Here is a 25,358-nt window from a genome sequence, read left to right on the forward strand (position 1 = left end):
AATGTCTTATACAAATAAATTGAAAATGAGTCTAATCACTCTAAATTAGGGATTCCAAAACTGGAGGTCGCGACCCTGCAAGGGGTCGCAGAGAGCGCACCAAATTTACACAAAGTATTGCATATTGTACTATTGTACTTTTCAGACATTTTATTTCAAACGCAGTTGTTAAAATTGGTGCAATTGTGCAAAACATTATTCTTAACTGAGCTATTTAAAAACTGAAAAAAATCATATGGACTTAGCCTATATTCTTCATATGAGAATTGACTACGTATACCACACATTGATTAATGGATAGTTTGTTCCATTGAACTTAAAGTAAAAACGTATTTATTTTTCACATACCAAACCACCTATAACGATCAAACTTGTTGATTTATTGTTCGATAAAATGTTGAGACGTCGTATGGACGTAACCTTTCACAAGTTTTATGCTTCGTTAAGAGTAAAAAAGAAACACAGATGGTCGCTATGTAACCAAGTTCATCAAAATAAAATAGGATTTGGGTAGATGGTTGGGTTCAAAATTTAGTTAGCCTACCATTTCAAAAAAATTTTCATTCACAATCACAGAAAGATTTCAGTAAAATTGGGGGAAATTTCGTCTCTTTCACAATTTTAGAAACGAGCAAAACTGCTGAAACAAAAGAATGAGTGAAATATTTATGATTAAGTGAAAGAATCACTGCAAGTGACCAATGCCGAAAGGTGCGCGCAAGAAGTCACGGGAATGTGAGGTATCATAAACTTAAACATGTTGTAATTTTTCCACATCAGTGTGACGTTAGTTACTACTTCAAAAAACCTGTATCTTTGCTGACTGTAAAAAAATTGCAGCAAATGTGTTTTTGATAACATGTTTAGAATCGGTTACAATATCAGTCAAATTTAGAAGATACCGATATATCGAAACTTCTCAACTTGTCGACATTAAAAGCAGGGCTGAGGAACCGCTATTAAAAGGTTTGGCTCCGGTAGCGCTATTGGGTTTTGCACCGGTTCCGGCTCCATCTCCATAGCTGTCGCACTTCATACCAATGGCTCCGGAGAGAAAATAAAGACGCGTGTCCAAAACAAATACATTTTTTAGAATTAAATACAATGGAGTTTTTTTTAAAACACTGCCCTTGAAAAAAACAACACATACAGACAGTGTGAACTCTGCTTATAAGTAATTCGTGGGACGTAGCAAATCAGCATCCTAGCTTACATAGTTTCAATAAATTGCTTTCATGTGTGGTATATCTCTTGAGAGTACGCCTACTACAGAAAAACTTTTCAGATATTGCGTGATTCCATAATTTTTGCTTCATAATGTAGCAGTTAGCTACTATAGGCTTGCCTGTGACTAGCTGCGCATTACTTCACACTCACCACACAAAATGCCTAGCTGTTCATTATTTCACTACCAACTAGCGAAATTCATACGTATTTTTTATTGTTTTAACGTTTACATACGTTTAATGTACGGCATGATTTGTATGCATGATTTTGCTAGTTGATCTGTGACGAAACAATCCGCTCAGTAAAAATTGTTGCAAAATGTTACATAAACGGTCATCTCTTATAGCTTCTCGTCTCGTCGCCAAACCAACTCATGAGTTTCTTTGTCGAAGCTGGAGCCTGAGCTGTTGGATTTTTTTGTGGCTCCGGCACCGCAGCCCTGATTAAAACCATCATCAAATGTTATCCACAAGTTGGTTGAAAAACTAAATGCTTTCCATTTGTCACAATGAAACACACAATGGTGGTTAAACGTGAGGGAATAGTAGAGCTTCATGCCACCAAAAAACTGACGTACGCCTCAATAGCAAGTTTACAAACTTTAAGTCACAAACATAATTGCCTTCCTAGAACTCACAGTACAATTTACATTTTTGTATTCAGTGGCTGTTAATTGTGCGCATTGTTTTGATGAATCTGAATAAAACAGAAATTATTTAAGTGCATGAGGTTTTTCTAAGATTTAACAAATGAACCCGTTTTGGTAAATTTTAGGAAAAAGTTCATTATTATTTTGCTGCCACAGGATGTTGGAATCCATAACAGTCATAACACCGTGGAGAATCAACAAAGAATCGACAGCTAATGGTGTGCAAAGGTTGGTGTGTCATTTGAAACCAACTGGCAAACAACACTTACGCTACCGAACGCCTGACGCCAGTATAGTGAAAAAACATTCACAAAAATAAGAATCTCAGTGAGTCACTAACTTGGTGTTGTCTGCGGTACCATCTGTGTTTCGTAGAAGGAGGCTCTCCAAGCGGTCGATCTGTAAACCAACAGTGACATGAAATGACCATGATTGACCGCATGGAATCAATGGTGTGACGATTCACCCAAAGTATCACACCACTTATGAATAAAAAAAGGTTAAAACATGGTTCAACGGTACCATAGCAGGTGGAAAAATTCCGAACGAGTGTTAACACGGTGCCTTAGTCCGATTTTCAAAATCAGAGGTGATAGGCTATACAAGATAATGGGACGGTGAAATAACGGTGATGTTACACACTGTGAATACTTGGGAAAAAGTAGTAGAAATACGATTGAGAGCTATGGTCGGGGAAGAGCAGTTTGGTGTTATGCCAACAAAGCACCAAAGATGTAATTTGTAATTCCTCCTAAAAAAGGCTATAACAATAATTCATGTAATTTGCATATTTTCAATAACGATGATGAACTAGAAATAGTGGACTGCGCTAAGCATCTTGAAATAATAACAGACAAACAGCACATTCGAACCTCACATTTATGCTCTTACATCCAAACTTGCTCGGTTTGTGGTATTTTATCAAAACTGATTGGTTGGTTTTGGTTTTGAATCTTTATCCTCGGACTGGCAAAGCCTATTCTTGGTAGTTTCGCATACTTGTAGAGGCTCTTGACACAGGGCCGGTTACCGAGATTGGCAGAGTGAAGTTTTCCGATTGTTGAAATCTTGTTGCCGGGGAATTATTCCATTTACTAAGTGCCGCTGAATGGAGAGCAGTCTTCAAATGTGTTGCTCAAGCGCACACCTCGAGAGTCGAACTTGCGAAGTGTGATCTTGAGCCGGGCGCTGTCCGCCTCACAACTTGTGGAGAACGGGAAATACAAACCGGAAGACCGTGCAGCAGACAGATCCGTCTTATAAGAAACGACGGACATCTGGAGGGTAACGACGGACCTCTGGACGGGGAAAACATCTCGGGTGAGTTTAAAGTCAGGTAAAGCCCCGGGCCCTGACCACCTATGCCCGGAGTTGATACTCCATGCTGCTGCCTCCTCAAAGTCCTGGTTAAAAGACTTCCTTTCTTGCTGCTTGCGCCACCTGAGAATTCCCAGAATCTGGAAAAGAGCCCTTGTGGTTGCAGTTCCAAAGCCGAAGAAGCCCCCAGGGCACCCAAAGAGCTACCGTCCAATCTCACTGCTCTGCATCACCCATACCTTCGAAGAGACTCATCTACGCCCGTGTCGAACCAACAATAGATCCGCAGCTCCCCCGTGAACAAGCTGGTTTCCGACACGGACGATTAACCGTAGATCAGGTCACACTTATGACCCAAGACATTGAGGACAGTTTTTCGTCTAAGAAGAAGGCTGGGGCCGTGTTTGTTGATCTCACGGTTGCCTGTGACACCGTATGGCATAGCGGCCTAACCTTCAAGTTGCTCCATCTGGCAGACACATGGCTCATATGAAGATAGAACTTGTGCAAAACTGCAGCTTCACCCTCACAACCGGTAGCGGACGTCGAAGCAGATTACGCCGACTTAAAAACGGCGTCCCACAGAGTTCAGTCCTGGCTCTTCTCCTGTTCGACATATACACATACGACCTGCCCCCCACCATCTCCAGGAAATATGCTTACGCAGACGACTTGGCACTCCTGCACTCAACTGGCAGTCAGTGGAGAGGAACCTCAGCCAAGACATGCAAAAACTAACAGCATACCTCCAGAAATGAAAGCTACAGCTCAGCAAGGCAAAAACAGTGTCGGCGGCCTTCCACCTTAACAACCGGGAGGCGCAGCGTGAGATAAACATCAACATTGATGGGGAATGCCTGACCTACCTACTTATCTCGTTCGGACATGCACAAGTGGGGCTTGGCTTCTTCATCGGAATGCGAGTGTACCACGTATCTGACCGCAGACCATGTCATCCATCACTGCCTAACCCACCGGCCTCCACACGGTGCGCATGGACCTGGACGACAAGACTGTTGACTTCTGCTCTCCAATCTACCTGGAAAGACCTGCTCATACCCCGACGACGAATGTCACAAACACAAAGCAATTCTATGTATTAAGTGGCTGAACACAGAAGAAAATTAGCTGGTAGATTGTTTGTGAAAGACAAAGCGCATACCTTGTCTTGGAGTTGACCAGCATCAGTCCCGTCCCCTCCAGCAGAATTGAAATGAGACACTTGCTCTGCCAATCGTTTCCGCTCTATCTCAAGGTTATTAGACCTATCCGATGCATCGCGTAGGTCCGCCAGTACCTGTCATGTAGTGGTCATAACCGTCCTGACCAAGCATACCGTACATCCACAAACGACAAATTGATCATCACATGATACCAATGTGAGGAAAACAATTACACCCAAAAACCTAGATGTCTAAAAAAGCTTAAAAACAACTTGCGAAACGGTGTTTGCACTTGTCCAGATGGCTAAATTCCTGGAAAGGTCGTGCAATCTTCAAAACAAGAGGTGTGCATTTAACCTTTTAAATTTTTAGTGAGCCAGTGCAGTGATGTGCACTACAGGAAAATATGCATTTACAATTTTACACATCATGAAACGGAACCCAAGCTGTTGTAGGCGAGCGCTTACCTTGACCAGCTGAATTTCCAATGAAGAATTTCTGTCTTGCAATCCATTCGCGATGCCAACCTGCGTTTCCAATTGTTCCATTTTGGTTTTGCACATCGCATCACGGGCTTCCAACTCCCGGTGTGCAATTTGTAGTTCTGATTCTAGCTTCAATATGCGATCACGTGACTTTGCAACTTGCGATCGCATTTCATCCAGCTGGGCCGACGACTGGAAAACCTCGTCGTCCGCTGACCGCTAAAGCAAGTAATTTATTAAAATGGCGAGGAAAGTCCAGAATTCAAATATCAGTCTATTGGATCAAAAGAGAGTAATAATAATGTGGATTTTAGTGTTTCATGGCTATTAGGCAACTTCTCAATTTCTACTTAGAGCTATAGGCAACCTATGCGGAAATAACAACGTCTGGCTGAACGTAAAACTTCGTTTGATTACGTTAGGAAGCAAGTAAAGTATGACAAAAATGTTCCAACTGTGCTTTTCATTTTATCAGCATTGAAATGCAGTTAAAACATCTTTAAAGTGAAAATCTTCTTCGTTTGGACTTGCGGAGCCGAGGGTCTATCAACCCCGGGCAATGATGTTTCCCAGTTACACTGAGACGCTAACAGAGAGCAGCCAGTCGGCGGCACGTTAGCAATATGTGGTTGGAATTACAGTGCTGCTCAAACTGTGGTACGCGTACCAGTGCCGGTAAGCAAACATGTGTGCGAGTACGCCATTAGTTCTTCTTCGTCGTATGAGCTGTCTTCTTCCGGACTATATGTTTGGGCATAAGGTCATCAGCCACTCAACAGTCTCATCATCCAGGGCCTTCAGTCCAAGCGTTCCATGTGGTGGTTGATGGATTGGGCAGTCATGGACGACATGGTCTACTGTCTGGTCTATGGCACCACACTCGCATCCCGGTGAGGGAGCCAGGCCCCATCTGCACATGTCTGAACGAAAGCGACCGACGCCGGTTCGTAGGCGGTTAAGCCGGACCCACGCAAGTCTTGCAAGGGACATTCCCGGAGTGTGGAGATCGACGTCGGGTAGGAAATCACGGAGTTGGGAGGTGTTGTTTTGCCACTCCGTGTTCCATGTGTAGTTCGTCCAGTGTGCCGCACTTATTTTAAGATCTTCAACGTTGTTCAGAAGCTGTCGTGCGGCGGGCGCAAATGGGCGTCTTGATTTCAGTCGCTGCTGTTCTCCATGTAGGCGCTGGAATGTACTGTGGAGGAGGTGGTCGGGGTCCAGTGCGCGACGACCAAGGGAAATCATGGCTCCTTTACGCGAAGCTCAGCAGGTTGGATGCCTGCAAGAATGGGAAGGCATTCCGTTGGAGTGGGACGCAGGCATCCAGTCACAGTGCGTAGTGCGTCGTTGATGGCAGTGTCGATGTGACGGGTGTGAGAGCTGCGGCACCACACTGGTGCGCAGTACTCAGCGGTAGAATGGACGAGGGCCAAGGTATCTGTGCGAAGAGTTTTCGCGTCAGCTCCCCAGTCGGAACCCGCCAGCCGCCTCAAAAGTGCAACGCGCGCAGATAGTTTTTTGCGCAGTCACTCCAGGTGTCGTCGGTACGTGAGTGACCTGTCCAGGGTTACGCCGAGGTAGGTGGGTTCGGCGCAGTATGGCAGGCGTTCGTCATTGGTGGTAATGTTGATCTCACGTTTTGCTTCCTTGTTGTTTAGATGGAAGGCCGCCGACACTGTCTTTGCCTTGCTGAGCTGTAGCTTCCATTTCTGGAGATATGTTAATATAGTTGACATGTCCTGGCTTAGGTTCCTCTCCATTGACTGCCAATCTCCGGCTGGATGTAGGAGAGCCAGGTCGTCTGGGTAAGCATACTTCCTGGAGATGGTGTCAGGCAGGTCATAGATGTAAGTGTTAAAGAGGAGGGGGGCCAGGACAGAGCCCTGTGGGACGCCGTTCCTGAGTCGACGTAGTCTACTTCGTCGGCAAGCAGCAGGAAAGGAAGTCTTTAGTTGAAAATAGTTTATTGAGTATTGTTTTGTACTAATCAGAATGTTTTTGACCATGCTCATGTTGTTTTCGTAGCACTTTCTGATGATGCTAAAGCAATAGTCCTATTGCATTCCACTAGAATTCACACTATTCACGATGGCATATTATTATATTTGAATAAGCTTATAACCACGGCTACCTAAAGATACGCCTGATTTGCCACATTTTGCAAAAATTCTAGATTTTGTCAACTTTTGGTAATTGTGCGAATGAAATTTTCGAAAAAATATATTTAACGTCTTCTTTACTATTATTCCCAAATGACATAATGGGTTTTAACATCATCAGGCATTGAAAAACAAAGACAATGTGATTAAAATTTCACCACAACCACCTGTTAACAGTCTGGTTGGACGTTTCTCTTACTTCTTCTATTTTTGTACTGCTTTCTCAAGGCAACAAAAAGCTTTAATATCATTACGAATCAGGAAAAAGAAAAAACATCTTAGAAAATTTCAGTCAGACAGCAGCAGTGGCGGTAATCAAAATCTGCAAAATGTCACAAATCCGGCAGCATCTACAGGTAACTATGGGTTTACTGAAGGTGATTTAGCAAACCGAAATCAATTTGTTAGCTATTGTACATTGAACTAACTCGTATAAAAATACATTTGTTTATCATATACGACATGTGACCAAGTTATTCATATCAAGCATTGTTGTGAGTTTGACACCTGTCAGAAGATGTCTTTCCTTTTTTTGATCATGGCATACGTTTACCATACATACAGTTGCTTGTTTCAACCTGTGCGTTAAAGAAACCTCTGAAATACCTGAGCTCCTGAGTGATAAACTATGCAACAATGTAATGAAAACATTGAAACGATGCGATTGTTAGAATAGCAATTTGTGATAAGTAAAACATTATAAAAATTTGCATTTGGCTCCAGATATTTAGCCAAAAGTAGTGTTAATTAAATTTATCAAATAACAAAGCGTAGTCTTGAAGACATATCCATGAATAAGAGACAATCACATTCAAATATAATTTATTCTTATTTTGATTCGAACACAACTGATATTGGACGGTGTTGGCCGTGGAAAGCAGTGGTTCAAGTTTCATTCGACAATACGGAAAATTACATTTAAAATTGGCTTTATGGCAAAAGCTGAAAAAGCCTTGTTGGTAAAATCGTCGTCGTCGTGTAAGCCTCCGGGACCGAGGGTCTATCATTTTACCACCCCAGATTCACGATGTTCTTGGACTACACTGGAAGGCTACTAGAGAGCAGCCAGCCTTTGGTTGCTCGGACAATCTCCCTGTCCTTGCAGGAATCCAAACAGCTGAGCTTCGTCGCGAAGAAGCCATCCTGTCTCTTTCTCACCGCGCTACATACCCCAACCACTTGCTCCACTCAAGTCTCTACGAGTCTGTGAGTGAGCAACCCCGGCGACTGAAATCGAGACACCCATTTGTACGTGCCGCAGAAGACCAATCCATCAGTGCGGCTACCTGGGCGGAAACCAATGGAGCTCGGTGTGAAGAAAGAACTCCTCAAGACTCCAATAGAAGTTTGGAGAGTGCGTAGCTGCGTAAGCCGAGTGGCGAGAACATCTGCGTGACGTTCAAAAGGAGGTGGGTTCGACACCGCTCCAGAGCACGCGGCTGTGTCTCGGCAAAGACACTTAATGTCAAGCCAAAATAAGAGAAGCTGACTCGAAGATTATATGTCAGTTCGCTGCTTCCTGTCATCTGTTCTATCGCATGTGTGATCGCAGTGTTCTGTATGTTACCACAATGAGCGCAAATACAAACACTGTTATTATTATAAAGTGCTGACTGCTGAGAGCGACTGGAATGAACAAGAAATGGCTAACTGCTTTTTTTCGTGCAGTATTGGAAGCAGAAAACATGCCAGATTAACGGAGAATAAGCACTATGACACTAATTTTCAGTTCAGTTCAGTTGTTTTTTTTATTTCTGACCATCATATCAAAACAATACACGTCAACATAGCAAAGGTCGAGAAAAAGGTAGAAGCGACAAAACGCGAACGTTAAAAACGTGCTTGTGACTGAAGTAAGTTATTGAGTTGAAAAAAAATTTGGCACGGTCGCAACACCTTCAGAAAAAATTTAAGATATAAAAAGAAATTAAAAAAAAGAAAATGTTAAAAAACAAAAACAAATAAATTTAGGCTATAGCTTTATTAGCCCACATAGCTTTAGCTGATATATTTAAGATTTGTATGGACAGTTGCTATGAAGATCGGCTTTTCAAAATGAAGGAAATATACAAAAGTATGATAATTACCGTAGCATCAAACTCACCCGACATACGTTGAAATAGTGGTAAAGAATACTGTATTAGATGAAAGACTCCAAGAAAAAGTTTCTATCTCACAAAAACACCTTGGTTTCATGCCAGGAAGGAGCACGTCAGATGTCATCCTTCAGCTGATAGAGAAATATAGAGAGGGAGAAGGAAAGTTACATGACGTGTTCATCCATCTAGGGTGGGCATGATCGGTTGCCAAGACAAGAGATTTGGAACTGTCTTCAAATGAAAGAAGTGGAGGAGAAGTATGTCTGCCTGATTCAAGACACGTACCAAGGAATTAAGACGCGAGTGAGGTGTGGGACAGGAATCACTTAGGAATTTGAGGTAGCGGTCAGGTTACTTCAACAATCTGCACTTTCGTCTTTTCTGTTATCATAGTTGTATCATATCCAGAGAGAGACACCGTGGGACATGCTGTTGGCAGATGACGTTGTCCTGTATGCAAGGACAAGCGAAGAAGAGAAACAAAGGCTGAAGAGATAGAGAGCAGCGATGGAAGACAGGGGTATGCATATGAGAAAGCAAAACACACAATATCTCAAACTCCAGATGTGAATAAAAGATAGTGCTGAAGGAAATTGAGATAGCAAGACAATGGCAGGGAGAGGCGGCGTTGAATCAAGTAAAATAGTTAAAGTACCTTGGTTCAATAGTCCATGAGAACGAAACAAGTGACAGAAAGTTTACAAGGGGATGCCAGGCAGGATTGGGAGCATAGAAGAAACTAACAGGAGTCGTGTGTGACAGAAAGGTATTAGAAAAGCTGAAGAGGAAACTCAATAAAACGATGGTAAGACCAGCAATATTGTATGGGATCCAGAGGGTGGTCTTGATGAAGGAACATGAAGAGGACCGAGTAAGGAATAAAATTATCAAAAAACGAATGCAAGTCGGAGAAATGAAAAATAAGCTGAAAAATATGTCTCAGTTGGTTGGGACAAGTTGTAAAGAGAGACAAAGATTATGTCGGAAGAAGAATGACGATTGGAAGTTGAGAAACGGAAGCGAGGAAGACCAAAAAGGATGGAGAAACTGCGTGACAGAAGATATAAATATACTGGGAGTGAAGGAGGAAAATACTGCTAACAGAGTGACGTGGAGGACTGAACCGGCGACTTCACTTAGTGGAAATAAAGCCAAAAGAAGAGATTAAACAAAAACCACAATGCTACCCGGTATCAATCAAACATAGTGTAAGTAAGACACTTAATGGTTAAAATTTATGTTGTTGTGCGCACCTTTTCATGCTGTCGCAGTTCTAGTTCCTTGATACGCTGGTTCAATGTTTTGATGATTCCTTCGTAACCAATTTGCTGCTCCTGTGAACGAGCCTCGTCTTCTTCGAGAGCAGATCTGTAAGAAAAGCGACTGTACGACGCCATGTACATCACAAGCAATTCCACTGGCACGAGTGCTCGTATTGTAAATACAGCTCAAAGGCTCTTAATTAGAGGAACCAAGCGGCCAAGCAAGTAAACCATATCTAGATTTTAAAAATATATATGCTTAGTTGTAACAGAAAGAAAGCACTTTGCTGGCACTTACTCATTACTTAAGTATCCCGTATGTTACACGAAATGGGTTTCAAATTGCTAAAAACAAACAATAAAGTAATTGATGCGTTGTTGTCATCAAGGAAGTTTTATAGTGCCTTTCACATCGGTGGTTCAATTTATACCAAGGTCGTGTGGATTCATAACAAATCAGGCTTTAATGCCTGAGTAAACATGCCTCGCATCACAGTCGCATACTGCATGTGCTTACCGATGTTTTCGATTTGCACAAAAAACGAAGCAGTTTTATGTACAGCAAAGGAGTAGTCGAGCATTTTAAAAATGCAAATTTTTCATGATAGCCTATTACAAAAATATATATTTGGTGGCCTCAATGACGAGGATAATCACTCAATGTACAGTAGCAGTAGGAGAAGACGGGGCAAAGCGGGACACTTTTCGTAAAAACGCAATTTCAGCAACAGTGATGGTTGGATTTAGTTAATTTCTTTTTTAATCGAAAGCCTTAGTTGGTCAACATATTTGGTTCGAAGATCAAGCGGAATCTTTTAAATGTCCGCTTTGCCCCAGCCGTGGGGCAAAGCGGGACACTTTATTTTTGCATGATTTGGTGCTGTTTAGCCGCTTCTCTCAAAGACAACATCTTGCTTTTCACATCTTCTATTGCATTCTTAATATTGATAGCCTATCCGTCCATTTACCTATTTCAGATTTTCTCTTATAGTGATGAACCATTGTCAGAATTAAATTGTAGGCCTACCGGTACAATATAAATGAATGCTGATAAATATTTTACAATCTTGAAGGCTAAACGAGTTATAAACAAAAATTCAATCAACAGAAGAACCACAGATACAATCTAGATTTCTAGAGTCTCATATTGCCCTAATGCACTGTCCCACTTTGCCCTAATACAGCTGTCCCACTTTGCCCCAAAGTATAGCCTTTAGAAAATAACATCTCTGCTGAAACCCGTAAAGTTTTAGGTAAAAGTTGCTTTTGTTACCAACAAATACTGTCTCAATGTCTAAGATAAAAACAAAGCTACCAACAAATTCGCTTATGCTAACGAATGTGGTAGCTACTTTTTCATCTCTTTCTTATAACAAACCATGCCAAAACACATTTTGCTTCCTCACGACACGCGTTGTGCTCTGCCAGTCGCCATTTTTTCACAGCAAATACAGTTTATAGTTGCCTAACTAGTGCTTCCGGTTAGAGGGAGCCAAAGAATACAAAACGTGAGAAATCGCGATGTCCCGCTTTGCCCCGCGTCCCGCTTTGCCCCGTCTTCCCCTATTCCACATTGAATCCCATGTTACCCCTGCCACGATTCTTTCTATCTCTTACCAGGAAAGAGACTTGGAAAAGATTAATGACGTAGTTTAATGGGATATCACCGAAAAGCAGTCAATTAAATAGTCGAATAGTTCTACTAGTGAGATGATAAATGAAAATTCTTGAAGGAGTTTAACGAAGGGCTCAACATTTCCAGCAAATAATAATAGTAACAATGAACAGCAATAGATTCCAACGCTTGCAACTCCTAATCGACTTTAACGTGATTTATAATAGCACCAACTCTCATCTACTCGTATTCAATAACTTCAACTCTCAATTAACAACAATCTCTGCATCTATTACCAGCTACTACTACAACAACAATAATCATAATACGCAAATTACGCTACTGTTTATAGCAGGTTTGATGGTCTAATAACTTTGAGAAGGTATGATAATGTTACATCATACGAACTCATTGTTCTGGTCAAGTTTTACTACAGGTAAACAACTAAACATCTTTATGACGTCACAACAACCCACACCTGGCAAGTCAAGTAAAGAATATTCAAGGCTTGCACGTACACAGAATGTTCCAGAAATACGTCACATAATAAAGATTTCGCAATCAGAGGTCACTACAGGACAGTAACCGATAATAACATATTGCATAAGAATTTTACGATTAAAACAGTATGCTCGGTCAAGACATGATGTAGCCTGTCGTGAGGCTTCGCATGTTGATTGTGACATACGTCCATAGAATATTGTTACAAACAATATATCAACAAAATCAATACAATACAACAATTCTCATAAGTTATCTTCAATGATGCATTAGTCTATCGTTGCATGATCTACCAACGACAGCGTTTCTCAAAACAATAATTATCACATTTACTGCGAAAGTTTCCACCGTCCTCAATGTCTTCAGTGCACCGGCGAGCAAGATGATCCATCTTTATAAATCGGAAACACTTCCTCTCCGGACAGTCCTTGGACAGATGACCTTCTCTGTGACAGTTGTAGCAGGCCTTTTCATCAAACGAGCAGTTCCTAGCCATGTGTCCATTGTCCAATCTCTCCATATCGGGAACAGTGGTTGTCACGGCAACGCTTGTTTTCCGAATGTCTGCCGTCAGCAACGCATTTAACGCAATCTTCAGGTACTATTTTTCCACAAGCACCTTTTATCGCCTTCCTTTTCGTTTTCTTCTCCAACTGATTATTTTCATCCGGTGTCTCCTCCTCAAGCGGTGGTTTATGAATGATTATCACACAACTGCCTCGATAAACGTAATCTGCTACACGCAACCACGCTGAGATATCCACCAAAGCAGCGGTTAAAATCAAGAAAGTCATTTGTACACGCTGCACAACACCTTCTGGCAGCCTCTGGTGGAAGCCCTAGCAAACAGTGGTGCCACTCGGCATGGTGTGAACAATGGTCAAGCAGCCCTAGCAAACAGTGGTGCCACTCGGCATGGTGTGAACAATGGTCAAGCAGCACATCCCCACTTCGCCAAGTATTCAGATCCCCGCCCGAGAACCAGCTGGGCCATGGCCTCTCTAGACTTGCCTCATCAAGGCGTAACCGTTTGCTCACTGGTGTTGGACGCTATGGTGCAGATATGTTGCGTTGGGGCTTGGCAGAGAGTGCTGCTTGTGAGTGTGGTGAAATGCAGACGACAGCCCATTTTATGAAGGATTGTCGGCTATACAGACCACCTCATGGTGTGGAAGGCCTAGTTTCCATCGATGACGACACCAGGCAGTGGCTAACCAACGGATGCCCTGACATATATCGACAACACGAGAGAAGAAGAACGTCCGTGGTTTTCCTGTTCTTCCCAGACTGATTGGATAGGGAAAACGACTTGTCCTTGCATTCCTTCGCTTCGTGTCCTTGCCTACTGCAAACGATTGCACCACTTCCTTGCATCTTGATGATTTCTGTTAGTCTTCCTCCGGCAGTTAACAGCCTAATGACCCAAGCGATTACAATTAAAACAACGTAATTCTCTTGGAACAGCACCTCCTTTAAAACTACTTGTTTGCTCCTCGTCATTATTGCATAACAGCGTCTCTTCGATCGACAACTTCTCATCATGAGTAACTAGATACTGTTCCGCCACACTGGCCATATCTTCTAGAATCTAGAGTCTTTGGACTTCTCTCCATAAAATAAACTGAAAGATCCTTCAAACATGACTCTGTGAATTGGTCCTTAACTATAAGGTTGGCCAATCCATCTAGCGATTGTTTAGCCCCCGAAAGTTCAAACCATTTTAACAATAGGCTTCTTAGACGTTCAATAAATTGACCTGGGCTTTCATGTTGCACAGGCTTTCCCTCACGGAATCTTTGACGGTATCCATACTCGGTAAAATTGTAACGCTTCAACAGAGCTAACTTCAATCTGTCGTAGTCCATTGCATCATCTTGGAAAAGTCTTGAATATACATCAAGGGCTTGTCCCGATAACAACATGCTTAACTGAGTAGCCCACGTCGACTTCTCCAATTTGGCTATTGTAGCATACAGTTCAAATCTTAACAAACAACTATCTAAATCAGTGGTTCCCAACCTGGGGGTCGCAGAGCATTTTATAGGGGGTCGCAAAGCTGTTGCTCATGCAACAACAAAAGTGAATGTAAGTAGGACGAGGTACCGGTCCGCCAGTAGTAGGCCTATGTGCCAGGCTACGTTTACATGACGTTTCATTGCACCCGAAATGAAAATTTTCCGTTTCGGTTAGTCTGCCAGACTCGTAGTCTGTTTGCATGCGATGACCGAAATGAGATTCGTGGCGGTCTGGATTTCATGTCGTAGTTTCAACAGAAATGAAACCGAAATGAAGCGGTTGCGGGTGATGTAAACACACCGCAATGAGATCCTAGCAACGAGATTAGCCCTAGTGCTAGTAGTTTGTGGTCTGTTTAAGTATTTATTTGTAGTGTAGGAGGAAGAAAGAACTTAAACATTACATCAGTGCAATAGCTTTGTGTTTTTGAAATCATAATGATAGATATTTTCAACTGGGACTGGAATGCTGGTTGTTTAATTTAAGTGAGCAATTGGCAATTGCGAACCAGCAATACAAAGTCACTCTCTCAATTTTGATGTGAAATGTATGATTTATACCCACAGATTTCTAAGCTGGCTTTTCAAGTATTACTGCCCTTCGCTACGACCATGCTACGACGTATCTAAGTGAGAGTGGTTTTTCAGCTCTTCCGCACATGAAAACGAAGAAAAGAAATAAAATGGAAGTGAAAGACGACATGAGACTGGCTCTGTCTAGCACGCGACTTCGAATTTCACGGTTAGCTGCAGACTTACAAGGTCAACCATCGCATTGATTTGTCAATAAATGCAAGAAAAACATTTTTAGTTCTTCCTTTTGTTGTATTATTTATTAACAGTATACTTGCATTTAGGAAAGAATATAAGTGGGGGTTGCGGTATCTACGAACATTTTTAAAGGGGGTGACCAAGACAAAAAGGTTGGGAACCACTGAATTCTAAATCATCTCTTTCCTCAATAAACGATGGCAAATCTGGACGTCTAACTTGCGCCACAATAACATCTCGTGCGTTATCGTTAATAGAAATAGATCGCTCACAATGACTAGTTTTTGTCTTTCTAAATCAAGTCTTAACTTTTCCAATTCATGTTGCGCTCTTCTCTCTTCAGCTTCTGAACTCATTGAAACGGTGCAATTGAACTCATTGTTCTGGTCAAGTTTTACTACGGGTAAATATCTCTATGACGTCACAACATCTTTATGACGTCACAACAACCCACACCTGGCAAGTCAAGTAAAGAATATTCCAGACTTGCACGTACACAAAATGTTCTGGGAATTACGTCACATAATAAAGATTTGGCAATCAGAGGTCACTACAGGACAGTAACCGATAATAACATATCGTATAAGAATTTTACAATTAAAACAGTACGCTCGGTCAAGACATAAAGTAGCCTGCCGTGAGGATTCGCATGTTGATCGTGAAAGCTCCCGTTAACGAGCGTTGCCAAGTTAACCCCGACATGCTGCAATCGCATTCACACATTGACATGACCTACATTGAAACCAACAAACTCATTTCAGTAAAGTAGGCTTTAATAAACTTAAAACGTGAATATCCTGCAATTGAAAACTAGCTTTAAAGAATGTTAACAGAAAGTATTAAATGACAAACTAAAACAAGACTCTACTTAAACTGTCGATTGCACTGCTACACTGTTAACTGAAAACTAGAGAATGAACCAACACGAAAGAAACCAAGAGAAGCAAAGTCAGGCAATCGGCAAACCCACACTGCGCTGTCGGCAAGAGAGATGTGGTGCGTGACGACACGCGCTACACCACATTCTCCCCCGCCAAACAAATTTCAAAAAGGACCAGACAAGATGTTGACTCAGAAGCCATATCTTTCTGGTGACTTTCGAATTCTAGTAGAACGTCTCAAGATAGGTGTACTGTTGTCGGTAAACCCTTCATTAGTTGATGTGATCGGGTTTGTAATATCACAAGTAGGCATACTGCCTTCGCGAACGTCAGTAGTTAAATTCGAAGGAGCGTCTGTTGACGGCGTGTTATAATCGTTTGTTAGTATGTTATGGATTTCAGGTTCTTCCGGCACATTTAAGGTAAGATCCGTCGTTGTAGAAAGGGGTTCTTCTGCATCAACCTCAGTTTGAGGAGAGGGTGCCAAATCCGAGGTCGAAACAGTCGCCTCTCTTCCACTTTGATATCGTACACGAGCATAAGTAGGATTCGCATTGAGTAATATTACTGGATCACAGACAGGTTCACCTTTATTACGCACAAAGCGTCGCAATAAAACTGTTTTACCGGAGTCCAAAAGCCACGAAGGCATTGCCATGCCATACATGGCTCGTCGTGCAAATGAGAATAACCTCTCGTGGGGTGTTTGATTAGTCGCGACACATAGCAATGACCCAATAGAATGCAAAGCCTGTGGAAGGACTTTCTCCCAATCGTCCTCCAGAACATGGTGCGTTCTCAAAAGAAGTTTTATTGTTTTCCATACCGTTTGGTTTGTCCTTTCGCACTGTCCATTTCCTTGAGGATGGTAAGGTGATGAGCAACTAGTAGCTATTCCACGCGTAGAAAGAAAATCTTTGATCTCTCGGCTAGTGAAAGCAGTTCCTCGATCGCTGTGGATGTAAACAGGGAAACCAAACAGGCAAAATAAGTTAGTTAAACAATCAATGACGGACTCGGAAGACATTCTTTTGCATGGAAACACAAATGGGTAGCGACTATATTCATCTACAATCACTAACAGATAGGGCTTCAAACCTTTAACAGGACCCTTGAAATCAACAGATAGTCGTTCCCATGGATGCGTAGCTTTGACAAGAGTTCCTGTTGGTGGTTTGTAAAAACGTGGTTTGAGTTCAGCACAAGTTTGGCATTGGTTGCAGATTGCTTTAGTCTCTTCGCTGGTGTACGGCAAGTTGCGGGATCGAATAAAGTGATACAATCTAACATATCCTGGATGTCCAAGTGATTCATGTAAAGAAAGCAAGTCTTTTCCAGGGCTCAGAGTTGCAGACACTCTTGATAGCGCATCAGGTGCTATGATTTCTTTTCCGGGCTTGTGACGGATTTCGTAATGAAACTGGCTTAGCTCTAGACGCCACAACAAAATGTTGTTATTTTTGATCTTCCCACGGTTGCGTCTATCAAACATATACGAGATCGATTGCTGATCGGTGACAAGTGAAAAGGTGCGTCCCTTTAAAAAATGGGCCCATTTTCGAACGGCTTCAATGATTGCTGTAGCTTCTTTTTCGATAGCCGGATACTTCCGTTCGCAGTTACTGAGGGTGCGGGGCATAAAAGCGACAGGGCGACCGCCTTGGGAGAGGATTGCGGCTATAGCGTAGTCAGAAGCGTCACTTTCGATGTCGAAACTTAGGTCATCACGAATAGTTCCCAGACTAGCTGCCGCCAATGCTTCCTTTAGTGTTTTAAATGAATTCAAAGCATTTTCGTCCAAAGGTATAACAGCCTTTAAGAGTGGACCAGCCTTCAATGAAAATCTTTCAATCCATTTGGCATAGTATGCAAACATACCACAAATTCTTTTCAATTCTTTCAGAGTTTTTGGTGGGGGCATTTCCAATAGTGGTCGAAGTCGTTCAGCGTCTGGTTTCTTTTGGTTGTGCGAGATTTGGTAGCCAAGTAAATTGATTGTAGACTGTCTAATGTTCGATTTGTCTTTATTAAAAGTAAATCCACTCTTCTCTGCAGCATCAAGCAAGGCATTCAAGTTTTCATCATGTTCTTGTACAGTTTCCCCTGTAACGGTCAGATCATCTAAATAGGCGTAAACTTTCTTCAGATTGTATCTTTTGATGAAGTCATCCATAACTCTCTGAAAGGCAGCAACTCCATTTGTTACACCAAAAGGCAGTCTTTTGTATTGATACAAATGGCCGAGAGCTTCGAATGCTGTAAATGGTCTTTCTTCTTGCAAGAGGGAAACTTGGTGGTAAGCGGGCCGCAGATCAAGAGAGCTGTAGATTTTATCTTTTGCAACCTTGTTGACAATGTCTTCAATTCGCGGAAGGGGATACGCATCCAAAAGTGTAAAACGGTTGACGGTCTGTGAATAATCGATCACAAGGCGGCATTTATGTTGATTCCGGACAACAAGCACCTGCGATCTCTACGGAGATCTTGAAGGTTCAATTATGTCTTCGGCTAATAGTCTTTCCACCTCCTTTTCAATATATGCGACGTCATCTTTTGAATAAGAACGGGAAGGGGCTGCAACAGGTTTATAATTAAGTTGCATGTATTGAAAAAGACTTGGTGGATCCACGCGAGCTGAGGTAAGTGCTACGAGCTTCGGTGTTGCTGCGGAAATTACAAGCGGTTTTTCGGGGCCACAAAACTGAAAAGTGACTTTCTCGTGTTTTTGAAAGAAATTTTGGCCTAAAATCACATCAGCACAAGAGTTTGGAATGACATCGAAACAAATCTTTGGATAACTTCTATCGAGGAGTTCAAGATGCAAACAAGCGCAGCCATCGGTCTTGACCAAGTGATGGGTCGACGCCATGGTCACAGTGTGAGGTTGTTTCGTAAGGTTTATCTTCTTGTTTACCAATTTTCTATCAATAAAGTTATCCGAGGCACCTGAATCCAGCAAGGCTTTAACTGGATGTCCATTTACCAAAGCGTCCACCACTGTGCGATGTAGGCAGTTAGGAGCTCCAGCAAAATATAACGGGCCTCTGTGCCTGGAAGGCGTTGACGAGTAATTAAGAGAATCCGCGTTAGCAACTAGGTTTTCTGCAGCAGAAGCTAAAGATACTGATGAACTTTTACTGCGACAGACCTTGGAAAAATGCCCTAGTTTTCCACAATTGTAGCATTTCTGTTTGTATGCTGGACAGGACCAACGGTCATGGAGTGGTCCGTTACAAAAGTAACATGATTTTCTGGTTTGTACCTTGGACTTGGAAGTGGCTGCAGAAACGTCGTGATCCTTGTGCTCTGGACGCATGTTGTTACCTTCTCGCGCATAATTTGTCGTTGAGGCTATCGAAGTGTTTGCAGCTCTCCCCATGATGCAAGATTGTTGTTATGCTCTTTCTATACTGTCGCTCAGTTCCGAAGCACGTTGAAGGTCTATGTTATTCTCTTCCAAAAGACGTTGGCGGATGACAGGAGACTGTAAGCCATTTATGAAAGAATCCCGAATAAGCTGCTCTTTATACGTTTGGGCAGAAACGTCGTCAAAAGTGCAGTCCTTAGAGAGTAGTTTCAGCGCTCTAAGGTATTCCAAGACCGTTTCTCCACTGGCTTGCTTTTGGCTGATTAGTAAATGCCTGGCGTAGACATTGTTCTTCTTCTTTACGTATGTTCTCTTGAGAGTATCTACAATTGCATCATAGTCATCAACTTCCTCGACATAGAGGTATACCTCTGGGGACAAGAAGCTACGTATTATTCTAGTTTTTTTGATACTAGGAGTTCCTTCCTGGCGAACCTCTTCAAGTGTAGCAATGTAGTCAGTGACAGTCTGAAACCAGAACTTGAAAATAGCAGGAGCGTCAGCGGAGTTAGGATCAACTGAAAGGTCTTTAGGACGAGGAATATGTCTGTCCATCTTTCTGATTCTTGCTTAAATAAGTTTATTAAATTGACATGACCTACATTGAAACCAACAAACTCATTTCAGTAAAGTAGGCTTCAATAAACTTAAAACGTGAATATCTTGCAATTGAAAACTAGCTTTAAAGAATGTTAACAGAAAGTATTAAATGACAAAGTAAAACAAGACTCTACTTAAACTGTCGATTGCACTGCTACACTGTTAACTGAAAACTAGAGAATGAACCAACACGAAAGAAACCAAGAGAAGCAAAGTCAGGCAATCGGCAAACCCACACTGCGCTGTCGGCAAGAGAGATGTGGTGCGTGACGACACGCGCTACACCACACACATTGCCTCCAATATTATCTAAAGCGTACTCTACTGTCAAACCGACCTTGTTGACTTTCTCTGCATTTATTCTTTTTATGTTTTCCTGAGTCTTTCTTGCTTCCTTTTGACAGTTCACAATTCCAGCGCTCTTTTCCAAACATCATCTTTAAATTCAATTAAAACATGCCCACACCACCTCAATCCATTCACTTTCATCAACTTATCAACAATCTCATTCAACCATTTACATTACAGAAACAAAATTGATCTAATAATCCACAGAAAATGCTTTGTTTCAGAAATAAACTTTCAATATAAGTGAGTTACTGTACAATGGGTCTCCAAACTATTAAAATTGTTTAAACTTTGATGATAGAAAATTTCTAAGGGGACCCGTTTTGACGGGGAAAAAATTGCATACGCCATTTCAGTTATCCAGTTCTAATCTCAGCACTGAAAAGCGTATGCAGCGCAGGGATATTGTTAGGAAGGTTTTTCTTGACTTCAACGTGGTTTGCGTAGCAATTTGTCAAAAGAAAGAATATTTTTCATCACAAGTTTGCTTTAGCGTTTCTGCTCGGCTGGCAACTTCTCTTGTTATGTCTGGTGGCACAATGGCAGCAAGCAGGTAAAGTTAGTTTTTAAAATTGAAAAAAATTATGCAGTGATCACAGCAAGCTGCATCAGGTGGCGCTAAACGATTATGTGGTTATGATTAATCAGGATGGATAAACACGAAATGCCATACATGCCAATCAACGCTGTCGTGAAGATAGTGGGCCAGGTTTCATTGAAAAAAACAAAACAAGAAAGAATGGCCTTTCCAGCCGCAGGATTGCAATCCGATGAATCAATGTGTTTGTGTTTTCACAGAGAGACCCCAGGAAGAACAACTGCTTTTAAACAAAAAGAACTAAAACACAGAATCAGACAAAAGTGGGGAGAAATTCCAAAACTTTAGTCAAATACAAAATTTGCATAAAAAAAAATAGGCTACTGTTGGCCTAAGCAAGCACAATAAGCTACGGAAACAAGGTTAATTTAGTCAAATTAAGGCTCCAAGTTCTTCTACCACACTTTGGTCTTACATATTTTATTAACTTTGGCGCCTTCTCTCATTTTTTCTGCATCCGCTATTGCCAAAGACGTGGGTATATTGGGTTCTGTAATTACTCCATCTGCCGCAAGCTACCTGACCCACTCTAGATATCCCTGGAGAAATTCCTTGGGAAGAATTTCGAAAGACGACTTTGTCTTAAAAAAAGCGTTTGTAAGCCGTTTCCAAAAAAATTGGCTCTCACATCGATCACCTTTTCAATTAAACGTGTTATTGAAAGTATAAATTAACTTCGGCAGTGTATTTTTTGGCTGGTAATTTGAAAAATGAGGTTTTTATTAGTTTTTTGCCTTAAACGTTAAAATTAAAAAAGCAATGTAAATTTTTTATTAATGATGTCTACCAAACTGAAGACTCATAAGCTATATAAACAACAAAATTTGAAAGCATTATCGTTTTTTGTCTCACTCGAGAAATCTAGAGTAACGAAATTTCGTATTGGAACGAGAAAACGATTTTCGATAAGATGACCAAATCCTAGATGACCAAGGGCTGACCAAGGGCTGGATTGAAACTCAACATCAAAAAAACAAAAATTATAACAACTGGTAAAGCAGATAACATAAACATCAAGATCGAAAATCAAGAAATTGAAACAGTGAATGAATTCATATTTTTAGGCTCAAAAATAAGCTGGGATTCTAATAACTCACCAGAGATAAGGAGAAGAATAGCGCTGGGAAGAAATGCATTTGTTGGAATGAATAGCATTTGGAAGAGCAAGGATATAAAATTAGAAACAAAAAAGAAGCTGATCAAAACTATAATATTCCCAATTGCAACTTACGGATGCGAAACATGGACAATGAACAAAACAGACAGAAGAAAGATTGACGCATTTGAATTGTGGTGTTGGAGAAGGTTACTGCGTGTTCCTTGGACAGCCAAAATAACAAACGAGAAAATTCTTGAACAAATTAAACCGGACATATCCCTAGAAGCTAGAATCGTCAGGCAGAAACTTTCATATTTTGGCCACATAATGAGAAGCAAATCAATGGAAAAAGACATCATGCTTGGTTTGGTGAGCGGAGGAAGAGGAAGGGGGCGCCCGAAAACAAGATGGCTTGACACGATTGTAAATGACAGTGGCATGGGAGTGCATGAATTGAAGGAGGCTGCGTGGGATCGAGAGATGTGGAGAAAGATGACGTATAGAGTGACCGAGAGTCGTAAACGACTGAACGGATGATGATGATGATGACCAAATCCAGAAATGTTAGTTTTATGGAAACACATTTAGCGATGCCCGAAAAAAAATTCATTTAGCTCAAACGCAATTTTACACTTTAAAAGGCAATTCAAAACAACATACGTTATTAACAAAGATTATGCTTACTTCACAATGTAGATACTATTACTAACGACCAGTTGTAGCCTGATTCTGCGATTTCGCTGTGGCAGTAGCGGTTTGCACTAGGTTTCGCAATGCAGTTCCCTAGTCATGTGCATTGACGAGTGATGTTGGAGTCAGAGTAAATTGTTTTATAACAGGGGTCAGCAACCTTTTAACAGTATGGGCCACAAAAATGTCCGCAAGGATTCGGAGAGTCAGAAGTTATTAATTTGATACAATCATCCTAAGACTGAGAAACTATCTTTAGAAATCTTTATTCTGGTAGTTTTCCATATACTTGTACTGTTGTACAGGTTATTTGTAAATCGTTCCCTTATTGACTGTTCTTATGATTTTAAACATTCTGATGAGGGCATTTTGTGGGGAATTTTTACTACGTTAGTATCTAAAATAATATCAAATTTTTTTATCTAAAGTAATAAGACAGTAAAAAAATATTTTATGTTCAAATAACACCTTACTGCATTTCTTCAATAATTTTTTGTGATTCGGAGTAAACCTTTGTGCGTTCACAGTCAGAAAAATTGTCACCAAGTCGCTCGTTCAAGGTTCGGTTAACTTCCTTTAGTTTTAAGTTCATCTCTTGAAGCTCTGTAGACAAAATATAAGCAATCTAAAAATTTAAACGCAAACAAATAAACCCCTGTACCCTACATAAATGTGCTCGTCTTTATTTTAATGAATAATTTTATTTATTCTTGATATGGTCTTTCAGACTATCTGCTTACTTCATTCATGTATTTCTTATGCCGCAATCATAGAGCAGCAACTGAGGCAAACGAGGAGAACGCAACCTTAAGAAACAATTATTTCATTGGCAGTATGTGCACTGTGCAGCTGGTGGAACTTTCAAAGTCTCTACCTCAGTGGCCGTTCCGCCTCGGATTAACGTAGTCTCACTCGGAATAGATTGTTCACACATCAGTTCTGACCTGCACCTTTTGTGATAACACAACCCGAAATTTCAAATCGACATTATGGGGATCGAGGTTTCAGAACACCTTTGAGGTGATTGTAAGCTGCTAATTTAAAAAATGACATCAAACTTTCCCTATGTGGTATAGTTTTTGAGTCTATGTTATAGAATTGAGTATCGTAAAACTTTCCAACGATACACAAACAGATTAAACTTCAGGAGAGGGTACACTGCCAAATGCACATACAATAACGGTATCACATTTACTACACTTTTTTTTCAACGACTGAAGTGAACAGCAAGTATGAAACTTATAGCACTCTCGTGCAAATTCCAACAACAGCGCAAGTCTTCATTATATGAACGATAGACGTCATGTACTGTTGCACGGAGTCCTTGACGTGTAACTGTCTCTGAAGAATTGTCATACACAAACAGACAACTTTATTTGAATCTCAACCAGTACTCAGAGACTTCAACATAAACTGGCAACGTAAACGCCCACATAGCTGCGACACTAAAACAATTTAACTTATTATTACAATTAGTGTTGGATCGCCGTAACGCCGTCAGGAAAGCGTATTTAACAGCGGCGAATTAAGAGGCCATGGAAAGCCCTTAAAATTATAAACACAGGTACAAACTTAAAGGGCAAACTCTCATACTAATTAACAGCTTAAAGGAACGTTTTGAATATTACAACTTTGATGCATATTGTTGGAAATGTGGGCTGCACATTTCACACTAGGTTAAATATTTCGAAATTGTTTTGGGACAAGCCTCCAGATCCCTTGCTACAGTAGTTACTTTTTCGGACGTAAACTATTCATTATTTATTTTGCTTCTTTCAAATATCGGGTTCCCTCCTCCAAATTTTTTTTTATATCCACTACTGGTCCACACTCAGCTTTTAATTGTTCAAATGGAACAATTGGTTTGGTTGAGTGTGCAAATCAGGAGATATTGTTTAAGTGGCAAGGACTAACACTGGAGTTCACTGACGTAGGCCTATGTGCAACACGGTTTCGATGAAGGCTTCAAATTGAAATTTTCCAAGTAGCTGTAATGTATATATATTTGTTGATTTGTTTCAACAATAGGATTGTGCAAATTACTATTTTGAGAAGTTTGACATCTTAAAGTAGGAAAGCACAAAACTGGTCATTTCATAAAAATATGGTAAAAATACAATGACAGTGACACTAAAAAGCGTAAGTTACGTGATGAAAGTTTAACTAGGGAAGTTACGCAAAAAACAACTGGGAAAGCATTCGATCTTACCCTCGAAAACGCAGTAAACAATTTATTACGTAACAAGCTCTAACTCACCTTCAACTTGAATTGTGAGGTCAGCAACTTCTCTCTCTCTCCGGTGCTTGGTTTCCTCCAGTTCTGCGCGAAGTCTGTTTGTTTCGTCAGAAAGCAACGAATGGTGGCGACCGTTGTCGCGTTGTTGCATCACTATCTCTGCCTTAGCATCTTTCAATTCAGGTAGCTCTTGTATGCAATCAAGCGCTTGCGTGAGTTCAGCTACCTAATGAGCAGAGAGGCGACAAGCTTTTTCAGTAAGACAAAGTATCACAA

At 41.2% G+C, this 25,358-nt stretch overlaps 1 protein-coding gene across 2 annotated transcripts in view; it reads right to left on the reverse strand.

The window, feature by feature from the left end:
- LOC145785507 (uncharacterized) overlaps positions 1-25,358 on the reverse strand; it is a 92,333-nt gene that overhangs the window by 19,573 nt on the left and 47,402 nt on the right. For both annotated transcript variants that reach the window (XM_082597160.1, XM_082597161.1), the window contains 6 exons: positions 25,104-25,308; positions 23,320-23,449; positions 10,353-10,467; positions 4,824-5,060; positions 4,356-4,490; positions 2,217-2,275 (listed from right to left, as the gene is read on the reverse strand). In XM_082597160.1, coding sequence (XP_082453286.1) covers positions 2,217-2,275; positions 4,356-4,490; positions 4,824-5,060; positions 10,353-10,467; positions 23,320-23,449; positions 25,104-25,308 — 881 coding nt within the window. The remainder of the gene's footprint in view (positions 1-2,216; positions 2,276-4,355; positions 4,491-4,823; positions 5,061-10,352; positions 10,468-23,319; positions 23,450-25,103; positions 25,309-25,358) is intronic.

Source organism: Aplidium turbinatum, chromosome 16 (assembly GCF_918807975.1).
Source record: "Aplidium turbinatum chromosome 16, kaAplTurb1.1, whole genome shotgun sequence".
NCBI classification, from domain to species: Eukaryota; Metazoa; Chordata; class Ascidiacea; order Aplousobranchia; family Polyclinidae; genus Aplidium; species Aplidium turbinatum.